The 16,986-nt window shown below is 47.0% G+C and overlaps 1 protein-coding gene across 1 annotated transcript in view; it reads right to left on the reverse strand.

Moving 5' to 3' along the window:
* Window positions 1-16,986, reverse strand: part of LOC140414211 (mannosyl-oligosaccharide 1,2-alpha-mannosidase IA-like) — a 187,214-nt gene that overhangs the window by 81,977 nt on the left and 88,251 nt on the right. The window contains exon 6 of the mRNA XM_072500965.1: window positions 14,941-15,064. Within this exon, the coding sequence (XP_072357066.1) occupies window positions 14,941-15,064 (124 nt within the window). The remainder of the gene's footprint in view (window positions 1-14,940; window positions 15,065-16,986) is intronic.

The raw sequence follows: 16,986 nt of genomic DNA on the forward strand, positions 1-16,986 counted from the left end.
AGCAGCCTATGGTCATCTGGGACTATGGCATCTTTACCTTAATTTACTTTTAATGTGGGCAACAGGACCTTAATGAAGAACCAGACAAATAGGCTATCTCCTGGCCAAATTAAAGTATGAGATTGAGAAGTAAATTGAGGAAGGGGTGAGAAAGGGGGTAAATTTAATGTCAAACAAGGTAAGAGAAATGAGGCATGGAAATTAAGATTGGATCAAGAGGAGATGGTGACATAGTGTAATGTTGCTGAATTAGTGATCCAGAGGTTCAGGCTAATGTTCTTGGGCCACAGGTTCAAATTGCACTCTGGCAGTTGATGGAATTTAAATTCCATTAATAAAATCTAGACTGAAAGCTAGTCTCAATAACAACAGCTCTGATTGTATTTGCGCAATTGCTTCCAACTACAATGTTCAAAGAGGACATGCATATGATTTTTAAAAGATTGGGCTGCTGCTCGATGATCAACAGTAAATGCAAACCCTGGCATAATTTAAACATTTAGAAGTGTATTGCCAATTATAGTTATCCTTTTCTACCATAATTTGAGTATTGCACTCCTGGCCAGCCTCCCACATTCCATCCTCTGTAAACCTGAAGTCATCCTAAACTCTGCTGTCCATTTCCTAACAAGCACCAAATGTCACTCACCCCTCACCCTTGTGGTGCTTGACCTACATTAACTCCTTGTGTCTGGAGTTTAAAATTCTCATCCTGGTTTTCAAATCCCTCCAAGGCCTTGCCTCGCATCTTTATAATCTCCTCCAGTGCTACATGAAACGTCTTGTAATATTGAATCTTCTTTGAGCCTCTTGAGAATCCACAATTTTAATTGCTTCACCCATGGTGGCCATGCCTTCCTCGACTCCTGCCCCCAGTTCTTGAATTCCCTCCCTGAATTTCTCCATCTCAAATCTTTTCCGCTTATTGTGTAAAAATGTTTTCCTCATTTTGCCTGGTTCTTTTGTCAATCATCTCGAATCTGTGGCATCTACAGTTTCTCATTTAAATTCATGATTTTAAACACCTCGTCAAGAGCTTGACTAAAGATTCAGGAATGGGATACAATAAAAATTAAAGAAGTTAGGATAAAAAAAAGTTTGAAGAATGAGATGAAAATAGAATTGATGAGTGCAGCTGTCTGGAGGGGTTTTATGTTACGCGAATTAGCTTAGAAGCAAGGTAAATACATATGTACTTAAGTGAAGTGGGGAACAATAGATGCTTAGAGATTTAGGTATTCAAATTGCAAAAGAGGGGAGTTCAACGTGGATAATGAGAATATAGTTCACATGTATGTGCTAAATGCCTGGCTTCTGAAGAAAGTCTTTTAGATAGATCAAAAGGGAAATATGATATATCAGTAGCCAGTAGCTCTGTAATGACAGGAGAGGTGGAAAGGAAAATAAGTGTAGCAACTGGAAAAGCAGTTCCGAGCACAGCCACGACAAGCTGGAAAGTGGAGCCCTCCCAGAAAGCAGAATTCTTGGCTAAAAAACATTAATTTAAAAACCTCAAACGATGCTGAAGGCTTACTAAACTTAAAGATAACTCATAGGTGGTGTGGTGGTATGTATTAGGGGTAGTACGGTACCTGTGATGCAGAGAGGCTATTGGTAGACAGACACTGGGTCCTGATTGGATCTGCCGCCTGCTGGCTCCACCCAGTAAGGCGGAGTATAAGAACCCAGGTTCTCCCAGCAGCCGCATTCTGTAACTGAGCTGCTGGGGAACAAGTCTGCTTAATAAAGCCTTTGATTGACTTCATCTCTTCTCGTCTCGTGAGTAATTGATTGTGCTACAATTAAGCAGACTTAAAAAGACGATGGAGCTCCGGATCGCCCCGGAGTGTCTGCGAATCAGCCCTCATGCAGCAAACTCCGAGGCCGTATTTAAACACTGGCTAGCGTGCTTCGAGGGATACCTCCAAACGGCCCCCGGCCGGATCACAGAAGACTAGAAAATGCAGGTACTGCATTCCAGGGTGAGCCCGGAGATCTACACGCTCATCGAAGACGCGGAGGATTTCCCGACGGCGCTCACCGTGCTGAAAGGATTCGACATTTGGCCTGTAAACCAAGTCTACGCATGCCACCAACTCGCGATGAGACGGCAAATCCCCGGAGAATCGCTGGACGAGTTCTACAGCGCGCTGCTAATATTGGGAAGGAGCTGCAACTGCCCATCGGTGACCGCAAACGAACATACGGAGCTCACAAAATGCCCGCGCTTACGGCCCCGACCGCGCGGCAGCCCCTTGGGCTCCGTGGGCCGCTGCTGCGACCGACTCCCCGGCACCCCCATAAGCCTGCGCGGCCAGAGCACCAGACCACCCGGGGGGGGGGGGGGGGGGGGGGGGGGGGGGTGCACGCTGCTATTTTTGAAGGCAGTCGAAACACCCCCGGCAGCGCTGCCCGGCCCGCTCGGCCATCTGAAAAAGTTGCGGCAAGAAGGGGCACTATTCGGCGGTGTGCCAGTCCCGGGGGGTCGCCGCAATCTTCGGGGGAGAACGGGGACAGCAGACTCAACCCCCCCCCAATGATCCATGTGCGGCCAACGGGTGCCGCCATTTTGGGTCACAGACTCCACGCGGGGAGGATGGGCGCCGCCATCTTGTGACCCTCCGTACACGTGCGATCCATGGGCGCGACCATTTTGTCCGCCCCCGACCGTGTGCAATCCATGGATGCCGCCATCTTGGCTGATAGCCAAGGACCCCAGCATGGATGGCTCCACGGGGTCTGAAGAAAACACCCCGATGCAGCAACCAGGACTGGCTTTGGTGACCCTGGACCAGTCGTGGCCCCGGACGCTCCAAACGGCAACAACGACGGTGCTGGTTAACGGGTACGAAACACCATGCCTGATCGGCTCAGGGAGCACGGAAAGTTTTATCCATCCGGATATGGTAAGACTGTTTTCTTTCCATTCGTCAGAGCACCCAAAAGATTTTCCTGGCAGTGGGATCCCATTCCGCAGAAATCAAAGGGTTCTGCATCGCGAACCTAACAGTGCAAGGGAGAGAGTTTAAGAATTATCGGCTTTATGTCGTCCCCCACCTCTGCGCTCCCGCTCTCCTAGTGTTAGATTTCTAATGTAACCTCCAGAGCTTAACGTTCCAATTCGGTGGCCCTATACCCCCACTCACTATCTGCAGTCTCGCGACCCTCAAGGTTGAACCGCCTTCCTTGTTTGTGAACCTCACCCCGGATTGCAAACCCGTCGCCACTAGGAGCAGACGGTACAGCGCCCAGGACCGGATGTTTATCCGGTATGAAGTCCAGCGGCTGCTGAAGGAAGGCATAATCCAGGCCAGCAATAGTCCCTGGAGAGCCCAGGTGGTAGTTGTAAAGACCGGGGAGAAGCAGAGGATGGTCGTAGACTATAGTCAAACCATCAATAGGTACACGCAGCTAGATGTGTACCCTCTCCCCCGCATATCCGACATGGTCAATCGGATTGCACAATACAAGGTCTTTTCCACCGTGGACCTTAAGTCCGCATACCATCAGCTCCCCATCCGCCCGAGCGACCGCAAGTACACGACCTTAGAGGCAGACGGGCGGCTCTACCACTTTTTAAGGGTCCCATTTGACGTCACTAACGGAGTCTCGGTCTTCCAACGGGAGATGGACCGAATGGTTGACCAGCACGGTTTGCGGGCCACGTTCCCATACCTCGACAATGTAACCATCTGCGGCCATGACGCCAACCTCCATAAATTCCTCCAGACCGCTAACGCACTGAACCTCACCTATAACGAGGAAAAATGCGTGTTTAACACCGGCCGTCTAGCCATCCTTGGCTACGTGGTGCGTAATGGAGTGATAGGCCCCGACCCTGAACGCACGTGCCCCCTTATGGAGTTCCCCCTCCCCCACTGCTCCAAAGCCCTGAAGCGCTGCCTGGGATTCTTCTCTTATTACGCCCAGTGGGTCCCCCACTACGTGGACAAGGCCCGCCCGTTAATTCAGTCCACTACCTTCCCCCTGTTGACAGAGGCCCGCCAGGCCTTCAGCCGCATCAAAACGGAGATCGCAAAGGCCACGATGTATGCAATCGACGTGTCCCTCCCCTTCCAAGTCGAGAGCGACGCATCCGGCGTAGCTCTGGCGGCCACTCTCAACCAAGCGGGCAGACCCGTGGCTTTCTTCTCCCGGACCCTCCACGCTTCAGAAATCCGCCATTCCTCAGTGGAAAAGGAAGCCCAAGCCATAGTGGAAGCTGTGCGACATTGGAGGCATTACCCGGCTGGCAGGAGATTCACTCTCCTCACTGACCAACGGTCGGTAGCCTTTATGTTCGATAATGCACAGCGGGGCAAAATCAAGAACGACAAGATCTTGAGGTGGAGGATCGAGGTCTCCACCTATAACTATGAGATCTTGTACCGTCCCGGAAAGCTGAACGAGCCGTCCGATGCCCTATCCCGCGGCACATGTGCCAAGGCACAAGTAGACTGCCTCCAAGCCCTCCACGAGGACCTCTGCCACCCGGGGGCCACTCGGTTCTACCACTTTGTGAAGACGCGCAACCTCCCCTACTCTGTTGAGGAGGTCCGAACAGCCACCAGGAACTGCCAAATCTGCGCAGAGTGCACGCCGCACTTTCAGGCCAGATAGAGCGCGCCTGATAAAGGCTTCCCGACCCTTTGAGCGCCTCAGTCTGGATTTCAAAGGCCCCCTCCCCTCCACCGACCGCAACACGTACTTCCTAAACGTGGTGGACGAATACTCCAGTTTCCCTTTCGCCATCCCCTGTCCCGACATGACCGCGGCCACGGTCATTAAAGCCCTCTGCACCATCTTTACCCTGTTCGGTTTCCCCGCATACATCCATAGCGATAGGTGGTCCTCCTTCATGAGCGACGAACTGCGTCAATTCCTGCTCAGCAAGGGCATTGCCTCGAGCAGGACGACCAGTTATAACCCCCGGGGAAACGGTCAGGTAGAGAGGGAGAATGGTACGGTCTGGAAGACCATCCGACTGGCCCTACGGTCCCGAAGTCTCCCAGTTTCCCGTTGGCAGGAAGTCTTCCAGGATGCCCACCACTCCATCCGGTCGCTGCTGTGTACCACAACTAATCAAACGCCTCACGAGCGCCTCCTGGTCTTCCCTAGGAAGTCCTCCTCCGGAAAGTCACTTCCGACCTGGCTGGCAGCCCCAGGACCCATCTTGCTCCGAAAGCATGTGCGGGCGCACAAATTGGACCCGTTGGTTGAGAAGGTTCATCTTCTCCATGCAAACCCCCAATACGCCTACGTGGCATACCCCGACGGCCGACAGGACACGGTCTCCCTGTGGGACCTGGCGCCCGCCGGAACCACACACACACATCCCCAACACCAATCACGCCCTCCCTCCCGCCAGCGCACCCCACGGCCGCTCCCGTCCCGGGTGGATCGGTCCTCCTCCCGTGCCCGCCCAGGAGTAGTGAAACAAGAACAAACGGCGCGACGCTCCCAGAGACGACAGTGCCCGAGCCAGCACCTGCACCACCACCGGGGCTGAGACGATCGACAAGGACGACCAGGGCACCCACTCGACCCGTGGAATCCGCGTGACAAAGCAAAACCTGTAAATAATTCAATAGCCCAGTAAAGCGGCAGTGTCAATAGTTCACCGTTGAGATCGATGCATAGCACTGTGTTAAGATAATTCCAGTACCAGCTTTGTAAACCCCTACCACCATGCGACCCACCACCCCGCCGGGTTATTTTTTAACAAGGGGTGAATGTGATGGTATGTATTAGGGATAGTACAGTACCTGTGCTGCAGAGAGGCTATTGGTAGACAGACACTGGGTCCTAATTGGATTTGCCGCCTGCTGGCTCCACCCAGTAAGGCGGAGTACAAGAACCCGGGTTCTCCCAGCAGCCGCATTCTGTAACTGAGCTGCTGGGGAACAAGTCTGCTTAATAAAGCCTTTGATTGACTTCATCTCTTCTAGTCTCGTGAGTAATTGATTGTGCTACAGGTGGTAACTATTTGCTGATTTAGCTCATAGAATTATACTGTATGGGATGATTGAGAAATATCCCTTCTCCCAAAACATTAGGAATGCAGAGAGATGAGAACGGTTTTAATTCCATGATTACCATGTGTGTGACCATTTTATAGCTAACTGTATTTTGGCTGTGTATTCTGGCCTTTGATTTTCATCTTTGCATGTTAATAAACAGTATCTCTCTCTCTCTCTCTTCCCCCCACGAGTGGTTACAAGACGACGGGATCTTTCCCTCACTGTTTTGTGTATCTGTCCTCACATTATACCAAGTTGTAAAAACACCCAAGAACTGGTGTTCCAAACTTGCTGGGTTTTCGGATACCCTCTTATCTAACATCAGCGGGTTAAAATTGTATCAAATCATCTTTTAATCTTCTTCGTTGCAAGAACACCACCCCAGCTTCTCCACGTAACTGTGATGTCTCACTCTTAGAACCATTCTCTTTACCTGCTGCAAAGCTTTCATCTCTTTCAAACCTGTGGTGCCAGAACTGGACGCAAAACTCCAGCTGAAGCCGCACTTAATGAATTGCTCCAGGATTGGTGCAGGTTTTCCAACTACATAAACAATCTGAATTCAGAAAAGCAACGCCAGTTGGTCAAATTTGCTTCCCTCCTTTAAGGTACTTCCTAACACCAAAATACTCTTCACTTTTGGTCATTTGCCCTAATATTTCCTTTTGTGGCTAGGTGCCATATTTTATTTTACTGATGTTGGAAAGTGTTTTGGGGTGTTTTATTACATTAACGGTGCTATATAAATACAAGTTATTAGCTCCCACGTTTTTACATAGTTGAGCAAGATAGTTGGCTTCCAAACATTTGAATTTGATGGCTTTTCACAGTAACTTCATTGAAACCTACTTGTGACAAAAAGAGATTCTTATTATTACTAAATACCTTCATTGCTAGTGTTATGAAACTCAGACTCATCTTAGTGTCGAGTTTGGAGGTCAGGAATTCCAGTCCCAAACGTCTCGAGTCCTCAGACGTTCTGCGCAGGCCGGGAGCAGGCTGATCTCTGGCAGCAGCGCACCACTCCCCGATGAATTCAATGCATTCTATGCTCGGTTCGAGCAGGTAACCAACAATCCGCTGGCGAGTGCCCCAGCAGCCCATAATTCACCCATACTCACCATCACAGCTTCCGAAGTCAAATTGGCCTTCCTGAAAGTAAACCCTCGGAAGGAGACGGGCCCAGACGGGATCCCTGGTCGTGCACTCAGAGCCTGCGCGGACCAGCTGGCAGAGGTATTCACGGACATCTTTAACCTGTCCCTACTCCACTCCGAGGTCCCCACCTGCTTCAAGAAGACCACCATCATTCCGGTACCAAAGAAGAACCAGGCAACGTGCCTCAATGACTACCGACCAGTGGCCCTGACTTCAGTCGTAATGAAGTGCTTCGAGAGGTTGATCATGAAGCGCATCACCTCCATACTCCCAGAACACCTTGATCCACTGCAATTCGCATACCGCTGCAACCGGTCCACATCAGACACCATTTCCCTGGCCCTACACTCATCCCTAGAGCATCTCGAAAACAAGGACTCCTATATCAGACTCCTATTTATTGACTACAGCTCCGCCTTCAACACCATAATCCCAGCCAAGTTCATATCAAAGCTCCAAAACCTAGGACTTGGCTCCCCACTCTGCAACTGGATCCTCGATTTTCTGACCAACAGACCACAATCAGTAAGAATGAACAACAACACCTCCTCCACAATAGTCCTCAACTCCGGAGCCTCGCAAGGCTGCGAACTTAGCCCCCTACTCTACTCCCTGTACACACACGACTGCGCGGCAAAACTTGGTTCCAACTCCATCTACAAGTTTGCTGACGATACGACCATAGTGGGCCGGATCTCGAATAACGATGAGTCCGAATACAGGAGGGAGATAGAGAACGTAGTGGAGTGGTGTAGCGACAACAATCTCTCCCTCAATGCCAGCAAAACTAAAGATCTGGTAATTGACTTCAGGAAGCAAAGTACTGTACACAGGCCTGTCAGCATCAACGGGGCCGAGGTGGAGATGGTTAACAGTTTCAAATTCCTAGGGGTGCACATCTCCAAAAATCTGTCCTGGTCCACCCACGTCGACGCTACCACCAAGAAAGCACAACAGCGCCTATATTTCCTCAGGAAACTAAGGAAATTCAGCATGTCCACATTGACTCTTACCAACTTTTACAGATGCACCATAGAAAGCATCCTATCAGGCTGCATCACAGCCTGGTATGGCAATTGCTCGGCCCAGGACCGCAAGAAACTTCAGAGAGTCGTGAACACCGCCCAGTCCATCACACGAACCTTCCTCCCATCCATTGACTCCATCTACACCTCCCGCTGCCTGGGGAAAGCAGGCAGTATAATCAAAGATCCCTCCCACCCGGCTGACTCACTCTTCCAACTTCTTCCATCGGGCAGGAGATACAGAAGTCTGAGAACACGCACGAACAGACTCAAAAACAGCTTCTTTCCCACTGTCACCAGACTCCTAAATGACCCTCTTATGGACTGATTTCATTAACACTACACCCTGTATGCTTCATCCGATGCCAGTGCTTTTGTAGTTACATTGTATATGTTGTGTTGCCCTACTATGTATTTTCTTTTATTCCCTTTTCTTCTCATGTACTTAATGATCTGTTGAGCTGCTCGCAGAAAAATACTTTTCACTGTACCTCGGGTACACGTGACAATAAACAAATCCAATCCAATCATTGAAGCGGGCCGTTGGTGTAAAGGTATCCCTTTGGAGCGGTAGCGTCCTGCTTGGCTTGGCCGAAGATCTGAAGTTGTGCCTGTAATTGCTTGCATGGGTATATACTTGGGCATCCAGGGAAACAGCATCTTGGGAGACGAGACTGAAACCATGGAGGTGGGCCGCTGTTGATGCCAGCTGAGTTTGGCAATTGAAAAGGGCTTAAGAGAAGCCCTGAAAGATCTGAAGAGGCAGCTGAATGTTGGTGACTCTGTGCTGCAGGCCATTGGGACAACGGTACCCCTTTTGCGCAGTCGTGGTCTGCTCAGCGCAGCCGAAAAGCTGAAACTGTGGCTTGTCAGTTGATGTTAGAATGTACTCGGGAATTCAGGGGAATGGAACCGCGGAAGACGAGAATGAAATCCTGCAAGGTGGGTCATTTTTGAGGCCGTCCAATTCGGAACAACCTTTGGAGATAATTCCCAGGCAAAACCCTCAAAGGTGAAGCATGGAAACCCTCATGAGAGAGACAAAGCTTCAGTGAGATTGGTTGACTCGGTGTTACAAATATCTGGATAGGTTGATAAGAAATCCATGGAATCTGTTTTGGTCACATTTGACATTTCATGTGCAGTGTGGTGCGTTCGACCACTCTTCGCCGGTTAGTTCACATTTAACTCGTGCATACCCTAAATGCTACACAGTACGAGATATAAATGACAAATTTTAAAAATCTTCCCAACCTTGTTAGGCAAGGTTTATTATTGTATGTTTAAAGTGGAATCGTGTGCCTTTCTTCAATGAGCAAGTGTCCGGAACCTCGAACATTATCTAATTTAAACAAAACATCATTATTCCCATACCAGATCTCACAAATAACTTGGGGCTCTGGCCAAGGATGATAACACTAACCAAATAATTTCTTCCATAATTTTGGTGTCTAGGACCACTTGAAGAAATTCTGATGTAGTCCTTGGACTCTATCACTGGCGCATAGAGAAAAAGCTCATAAACGATATATAAATAGTCTCAGGAAAAAGACAGCGATAAACATTGAGATGTTGCAATGTGTCAACATAACTAGAACAAAAAGTCATGTTTATACAAACACCGCTCTGGTGGCAATGACATGCCTTGCACAGCAGGCAAATAGTTTACAAAGCTGCATACAACAGCCAGATGGGACAAGAAAAAAAGGGCTGAAAGATTGCAACATAGAGCACAAGAAGCGGTCATTAACCCATCAAATCTGCACTGAAGTTTGAAGCGTAATCCAGTTAGTCTCACTGCTGTTCTTTCCCCCATATAGAATACAGTGCATTTAACCGCCGCCACCCCCTCCCCCACCCCCACCCCTCCGCGTGGGATTTCCTCATCTTGGCTGGTTCGTTTGCCAGTCACCTTGTTGCCCTCGCCAACAATCCTTCAGCCACTACAAACTGTTTTTCCATTTATTCTATGTGAACACTTCACAATTTTAAATACGTTAATCAAATCTCCTTTTAATCTTCTCTGTTCCAAGAACAGCTTCCCCAGTTGCTGCATATAAAACTGGACCTCACCTTTAGAACAATTCTAAGAAATGTCTTTATATGCATCAAAGCTTTCATTTTTAAAATAAATCTATGGTGACAGAATTGTACACAAAAATCCAGCTGAAGCTGCACTTAATGGATTGTGCCAGGATTGGTGCTGGCACCTCACATTTCCCAACTACATAAACAATCGAAATTCAGAAAAGCAATGCAAGTTGGTCAAATTTGCAGATGATAACTAATGGTTGAACAAATGACAGTGATACCTGATCAGGTGACCAAATCTACACACAAGAACTTTAGCAAATGAAATCCAATGCATATAATTCATTATGTAAAGGCTGCACAAAATTTTAAAAGTGGAGATGTAGGCCGGAATTGATTCAGTTTATTCCCTCTCCCCAAACCTGGCCTTGGAATTTATGTTTCCACTCTGAGTTAACAATTTTCCAGAATGCATTAGCATCAATTAATTTTACTGATGGAATATTTGTTAGCTTCCAGTTTTCAGTCTGTTGCTCATTTAAAATTATTTAATGTCCTGTTTGTCCTCGCAGGTAAAATATTGGAGTGCCTTTCAAAACAGAGCAAGAAATCTCTCCTGATGTCCTTACCAGTATTTATTCCTCACACTATCGTAACTGCCATTAACAGAATATCTAGTCATTTACCTCACTGCCATTTGTGGAATTTTGCTGTGCATAAACTGGCCGCCATATTTCACTATATCACAACAGTGGCTACACTTCAAAAATTCTCCACTGACTCAGCAGCATTAGGACATCCTGATGTCATGCAAGAGGCTTTTCTTATGCAATGAGAGATTGTAAAGTGTTCTTGGAACTGAGGAAATATAGCAGTTATTGGAATGTAGCATTTAATTTGTCTTTAAATTAAACGTATTATTTGAATGCCATTTAAACTCATTGCATGTGGGGAGACTAAAACGCACGGTTGCCTCTGGAGGAAGAAAAAGCAAACAGTCAAAACATATTTTAAAAATCATAGCAAACTTGACCAAAACTCTTGAACTTTCACCAGTTCCAGAGAAAGAGGCCAAACTGCAAGCCTGATTTTGGAGGTTGTCCATTGGTAAATGTAGTTGCCATGTTGTTAATTATGTAAGCACAGGCCAAATTAACTTCTATTTTAATGGCCACTGAAATAATGATTAAAGGGATTGCATACAAAGCATCACATGTTGTCTTTGCAGGTTAGTTTATTATGCTGATTAGATTTAGGATTCCCTCAGTCCCAGAAGGCAGCTGCACTACAGAGCACATGTTGGAGATGTCAAGTGTGGCTCCCAATGGAGTTTTCACTTTAATCTATGTACTCTTTTTCTTGACATCTGGTTAATTTTTAACCAGATTCACAATACAAATTAGTCTTGCAGTTCTTCGATGCAACTTCTCAAATTCTGCATGAGATTCCCAAGTTTGCTGAAACTCAAATTAACAAACATCATGCACATCAACCATTAAAGATCCCATGCCAATTATTCAAAGATGAAAAGACAGATCTATGGATGTCTTGACCTTTATTTCCCACTCATTCAACACATCCCTACAACACATCATTCAATTCACCACTGTACGTGATACCTTGCTGTGCATAAAATAGTGTTGCATTTGCTCATGAAACAATTATCAAATGTTCAACCACTGCACAGGGGGAAAAAATATATAATTGAAAGTCCTTTTTACTTGATCATCAACATGACATGGGGCTAAAGTTATTTAAAATGCGAGATGAATTTTTATGCTTAAACATCAAGAGATAAGTTCCATGCCATTTTTGGTGCATAATTGAGGTAATGCAATTTTTGACAGCTAAATGAGGCAGAAAATGTTTTCCCTAGTTTCCTGCACCCAAAAATTAATCCTACCAAAAATTCCTGTAGCACTACAAAGTTGTGAGTGACTGTTTATGCAAGTTATAATGGGAACCAGTGGCACCGCACTTTCTTGGTGAATTAGACTGAGAATGACCAGGCTGCTTCCAGAGTTATCGGAGACAGACATTATTCAGGAGCCAGAAAGGTGCACAGAGAGTTGCAATAACAACTTCTGCAGCTGGGAAATTTTGAATTGTATGGAGAGTCTAGATTAGCTGAGCTTGTTCTTGGAGCGCAGAAGTTTACAGCAACATTTGATTGAGGAGGGCTGTCTCACAGTGCCGAGGACTCGTGTCCAATCCTGGGCCCGGGTCATTGTCTGTGTGGAGTTTGCACATTCTCCCCATGCGTGCATGGGTCTCACCCGCACAACCCAAAGGTGTGCAACATTTTACAATAATTATTTTGGCATCCAGCCGACACACACCTGGATTTTCTTCAGTGCTTCTGTTAGTGAGAAGCCAGAGAGATTTCACCCTTTGACCTCATGTTCACACAACCAGGGCTTCTCATAAGCGGCGTGGTATTAAATCTGGGCATCTCTGCGCGCAATGATCATGGACAACAAAGACAAAGAGCAAATGTGTCAGGTAGAATTTAGGGTATGGTGGACAGCACTTCATAAAATATATAAACATGATCATATAAGGGTCTTAACTAAGGAGGTGTTTACATCCAAGTGACAATTACTATGAAAATCCACCATCACAGGTATCTTGTCTATAGTCATTATAGCATTGACTGCACTCAATTTCTATATCAAAAGGTTACTTTAGACAGCCACCGAGCGATTTCAGTAATCAGTAATGCTGCAGGCTGGGCCTGCACTTCACCTGGAAGTTAGGAACTGATCAAGCTTAGCACAGAATCCCAGAATGATCCAGCACAGAAGGCAATTCGACCCATTCCATATATGCCAGTTTGAAGAGTTGTCCAATTTCCACTATTGGTCTTTCCTCATAGCCGTGCAAATTATTCACTTCCTTTTTGAAAGTGATTATTGAATCAGGCAATGCATTCCAGGTTACAACTTATTGCATTCTTTCCTTCTCATGTCGCCTCTAGTTATCCAGCTAATTACTTTAATTCTGTCCCCCCTTCTATCACCGGAAACAGTTTCTCCTTATTTACTCTGCAAAATCCGACATGATTTTGAGCTCCTCTATCAAAGCTTTTTTCCCCCAATTAAGGGGCAATTTAGTGTGGCCAAACCTTACCCTGCACACCTTTGGGTTGTGCGGGTGAGACCCATTCACGCATGGGGAGAATGTGCAAACTCCACACAGACAGTGACCCGGGCCAGGATTGGACTCGAATCCTCAGCACTGTGAGACAGCCCTCCTCGATCAAATGTTGCTATAAACTTCTGTGCTCCAAGAACAAGCTCAGCTAATCTAGACTCTCCATACAACTCAAATCTTTCAACACTGGTACCAATCTAATAACAAAATTCTTTCTAAAGCATAGTATCAATTGTGACCCAGATGGTAGCAATTGTGTTTCTGAATCAGAAGGTTGCAGGTTCAAGGTCTATTACATTACAAAGTACTTTATTTGTAGTAAAGCACTTTGTGACAATCTGAAATCATGAACGATGAGAGAAAATGCAAGTCTTTTTTTTTTTAAAGCGTGCTGCTTGATTGGCACGATACTCCTGCTGAGGCCTTGTTTTATCAAGGTGGAGCATAATTTCAGGGGGCTGGGTTAGCTCAGTTGACTAGACAGTTACAGCATGGGATTCAGAAGAATTTGCAACAGCACTGGATCTGATCCTTGTTCCTGCTCAGATAGAGTTGGGGCCTACCTCCTTGCCCTGCCTTCTTGCAAAATCATGGTATAAACAGTGATTTAGCAATTTTAAAATTGGAGCAGAGATCAAGCATAATTGCCTCGCTTTTGTACCCAACCCCTCTATTGATAAAGCTGAGGATTTCAAATGCCCTTCGCAACCTTCAGCAATTTGTTATTCATCCAAGATCTCTTGGTTCTTGCACTTTTTTAAAACTGTACTATCTGGTTTGTATTGCAAAACATTGCATTACTGGCAGCAGTAATATTGGACCAGTTTTATGATGTTACTGGCATTCCAGAGTCAACTACCAAGATAGGTTACAATCCTTGAACATAAACGTTGTATGATAAAATGCAAAACATACAGCATGTCCACACAAATTATGATAGAGTTATCATGGTGCTTTCAACCATTCCAATCCAACACACTCTAACATCTGCAAGGAATAAAATTATGTCAAGGGATGGCTTGGGATGACAAAGCCAAATCCTTCCTCTCAGGGAAATTCCACGGAGAATTATAAGGGCAGAGGGTCGATACTTTTAATCCACATTCCTTCAACAGAGCTGTCATTATGGAGGCCAAAGGGGATCATTTCATTGCTTTAACAGGTCTGGGGCAGCTCTGCAGTATGTTACATATGTTTGTAGCCGTTGTGTCCTCCAAAACCTTACCACACAAAAAGGTTACCTTTGCGTTTTTGGGTAGGCAACTCTAGCTGCTTTGGAGGCATAACTACCTGGAGGAAAGGACCATCACAACTTTCAATCAGAAAATATTTATGCTTTATTCGCTCCACAGCCTGAGACTTCTCAGCCATTAAAGAAAATAGGCAGTCAATCTAGAGTTGGTGAGTGTAGAGGTAGAAACTTTCAGCCTCAATCTCCAGGGTATCAGTGTTGATATTATACTGTAGTACAGAATCATATATCGAAAGACTGAAACTGGATTATAAAGTTCAGCAAGTTGAAATCCCACAGTTGCCAGTTTATTATTATTTACCTTTTCAGTAAACTTTGGATTGCCTGACACCTCACTCAGGTGCACGAATTCCAGGTGTAAGGTGCCAAGTTCTGCCAGAATGCTACTTCCCCCTGAGGCCCAGCCCCAGTTCCGACCAACTCCACTGCAAAACACACATAAGAATTTTAATGTTGCCATTCAGGAGAAAGCAACGAGGCAAGGGACAGATTTACTGGAAAATAACATTTGAGATTTTTGAACAAACAATAAATCAGTCAAAAACAAGTGAGTGCAATTTTACTATGGTTGCTGATCTCCTCTCAGAATGCCTCTCCACCCCTCCACTGATTTGAGTGTGATAGCCAATGGCTCAGTTTCCAGAGCAAACAGCAGCAGGGACAACGGCATCCCTGCCTTTTGCCTGTGTAGCCGGAAGTAATTTGAGCTGATGGTGTTCATCCATATGCTCTCCATGGGATCACCGTACAGCAGCTTCATCCACGAGGGGTGAACACTGGCCCGAACCCTAACCGTTCCAGTACCTCAATGAGGTACTTCGACTCCACCTAGTCGAAGGCCTTCTCTGTGTCCAGGGAGATGATTATCTCTGGTGTCTCCTCGCTGGATGGGGACATGGCCACGTTCAGCAGGCGTCTGATGTTTGCTGTCAACTGTCTGCCCTTGACAAACCAGGTCTGATCTGCCACAATCACTTCTGGCAAGCAACTCTCCAGTCATCTTGCCAGAACGTTCACCAGGACTTTTGTGTCAGTGTTCAGGAGTGAGACGGGTCTGATTGACCCACACTCCGCCAGGTCTTTGTCTTTCTTCGGGATCAGTGAGATCGAGGCCTGTGCCAATGTGGACAGCACAGCCCCCCTCGAAAACAAGTCGTTGGAACATCTCCCGCAGCAGGTGTGAGGCCAGTGCTGCTGCGAACCGTTTGTACAAGTCCACTGGGAACCAATCAGGTCCCGGTGTCTTCCCAGATTGCATGGAGTTGATGCACTCTCTAGACCCAACGGTGCTTCCAGTCCCTGTCCCTTTTCCTCCCCCAAAGCTGGAATCACCAGCCCTTCAGAAACTGCTTCATCTTTGAGTCCCCCTCCGTTGGATGTGTAGTCTTCCGTTGAGTCCCCGGTAGAAGATTGCAACGGCTCCATAGATCCCCTCTGGGGCTGTGACCACCTGCCCAAAATTTGCACTCTCGCTCGTGTGCCATCATCTGTTTCCTCAACTAGTGGGCCAGCAGGTGGCTGGCCTTTTCCCCATATTCGTAGAAGGTCCCCTGTGTCCAGCAGAGCTGGCTCACTGCTTTCCCAGTGGAGAGCAGGTCAAATTCCATTTAAGATCTTTTCCTCTCCAATAGCAGCTGCATGGTTGGGGCCATGGAGTACCGCCAATCCACTTCCAGTATGAAGTCGATAAACCACTGTCTGGCTGCCTTCTCTCTCCTGTCCCTATGAGCCCTGTATGCTATTATCTCCCCACGATCACTGCCTTCCATACCTCCCAGAATGTGGAGAGAGAGAGACCTCCCCATTTCAGTTGCAGCTCACGTACTGTCGATGGCTGGTGTCATCCTTTCACAAAAAGCCTGGTCGGTGAGGAGGGCCGTGTCCAGCCTCCATTAGGCATACCAGGCCCAACGTGTCTCCAAACTCAAATCAATTAAAGTAACGAGATTGGGTGGTCCAACATAACTATTGCAGAGTATTGCACCTACTATCTATGGAAGCACCGATTTCCCCACCACAAAGGTGGCTATTCGGGAATAGGTCTTGTGGACGTGGGAGAAGGAAAACCCCACGGGTCCACCCTCTCATCTGCTCCATGAAGACGGTCAGTTCCTTAGCCATTCCTGATTTGGGGCTAGACCTACCTGCCTTTGGGTCCATGACACAATTAAAGTCTCCCCCCATGATCAGTTGGTGGGAGTGAAGGTCAGGGATCTCTGCCATTGCCTTTTTGATGAATTCGGCGTCATCCCAGTTTGGGGTGTACACATTCATCAGTACCACCTTCCAGAATCGCAAGTCCCCGGGTCGGTGCAGACGGGCCAGGTGGCCTCCTTCTAACAAGGAC

Source organism: Scyliorhinus torazame, chromosome 1 (genome assembly GCF_047496885.1).
Source record: "Scyliorhinus torazame isolate Kashiwa2021f chromosome 1, sScyTor2.1, whole genome shotgun sequence".
NCBI classification, from domain to species: domain Eukaryota; kingdom Metazoa; phylum Chordata; class Chondrichthyes; order Carcharhiniformes; family Scyliorhinidae; genus Scyliorhinus; species Scyliorhinus torazame.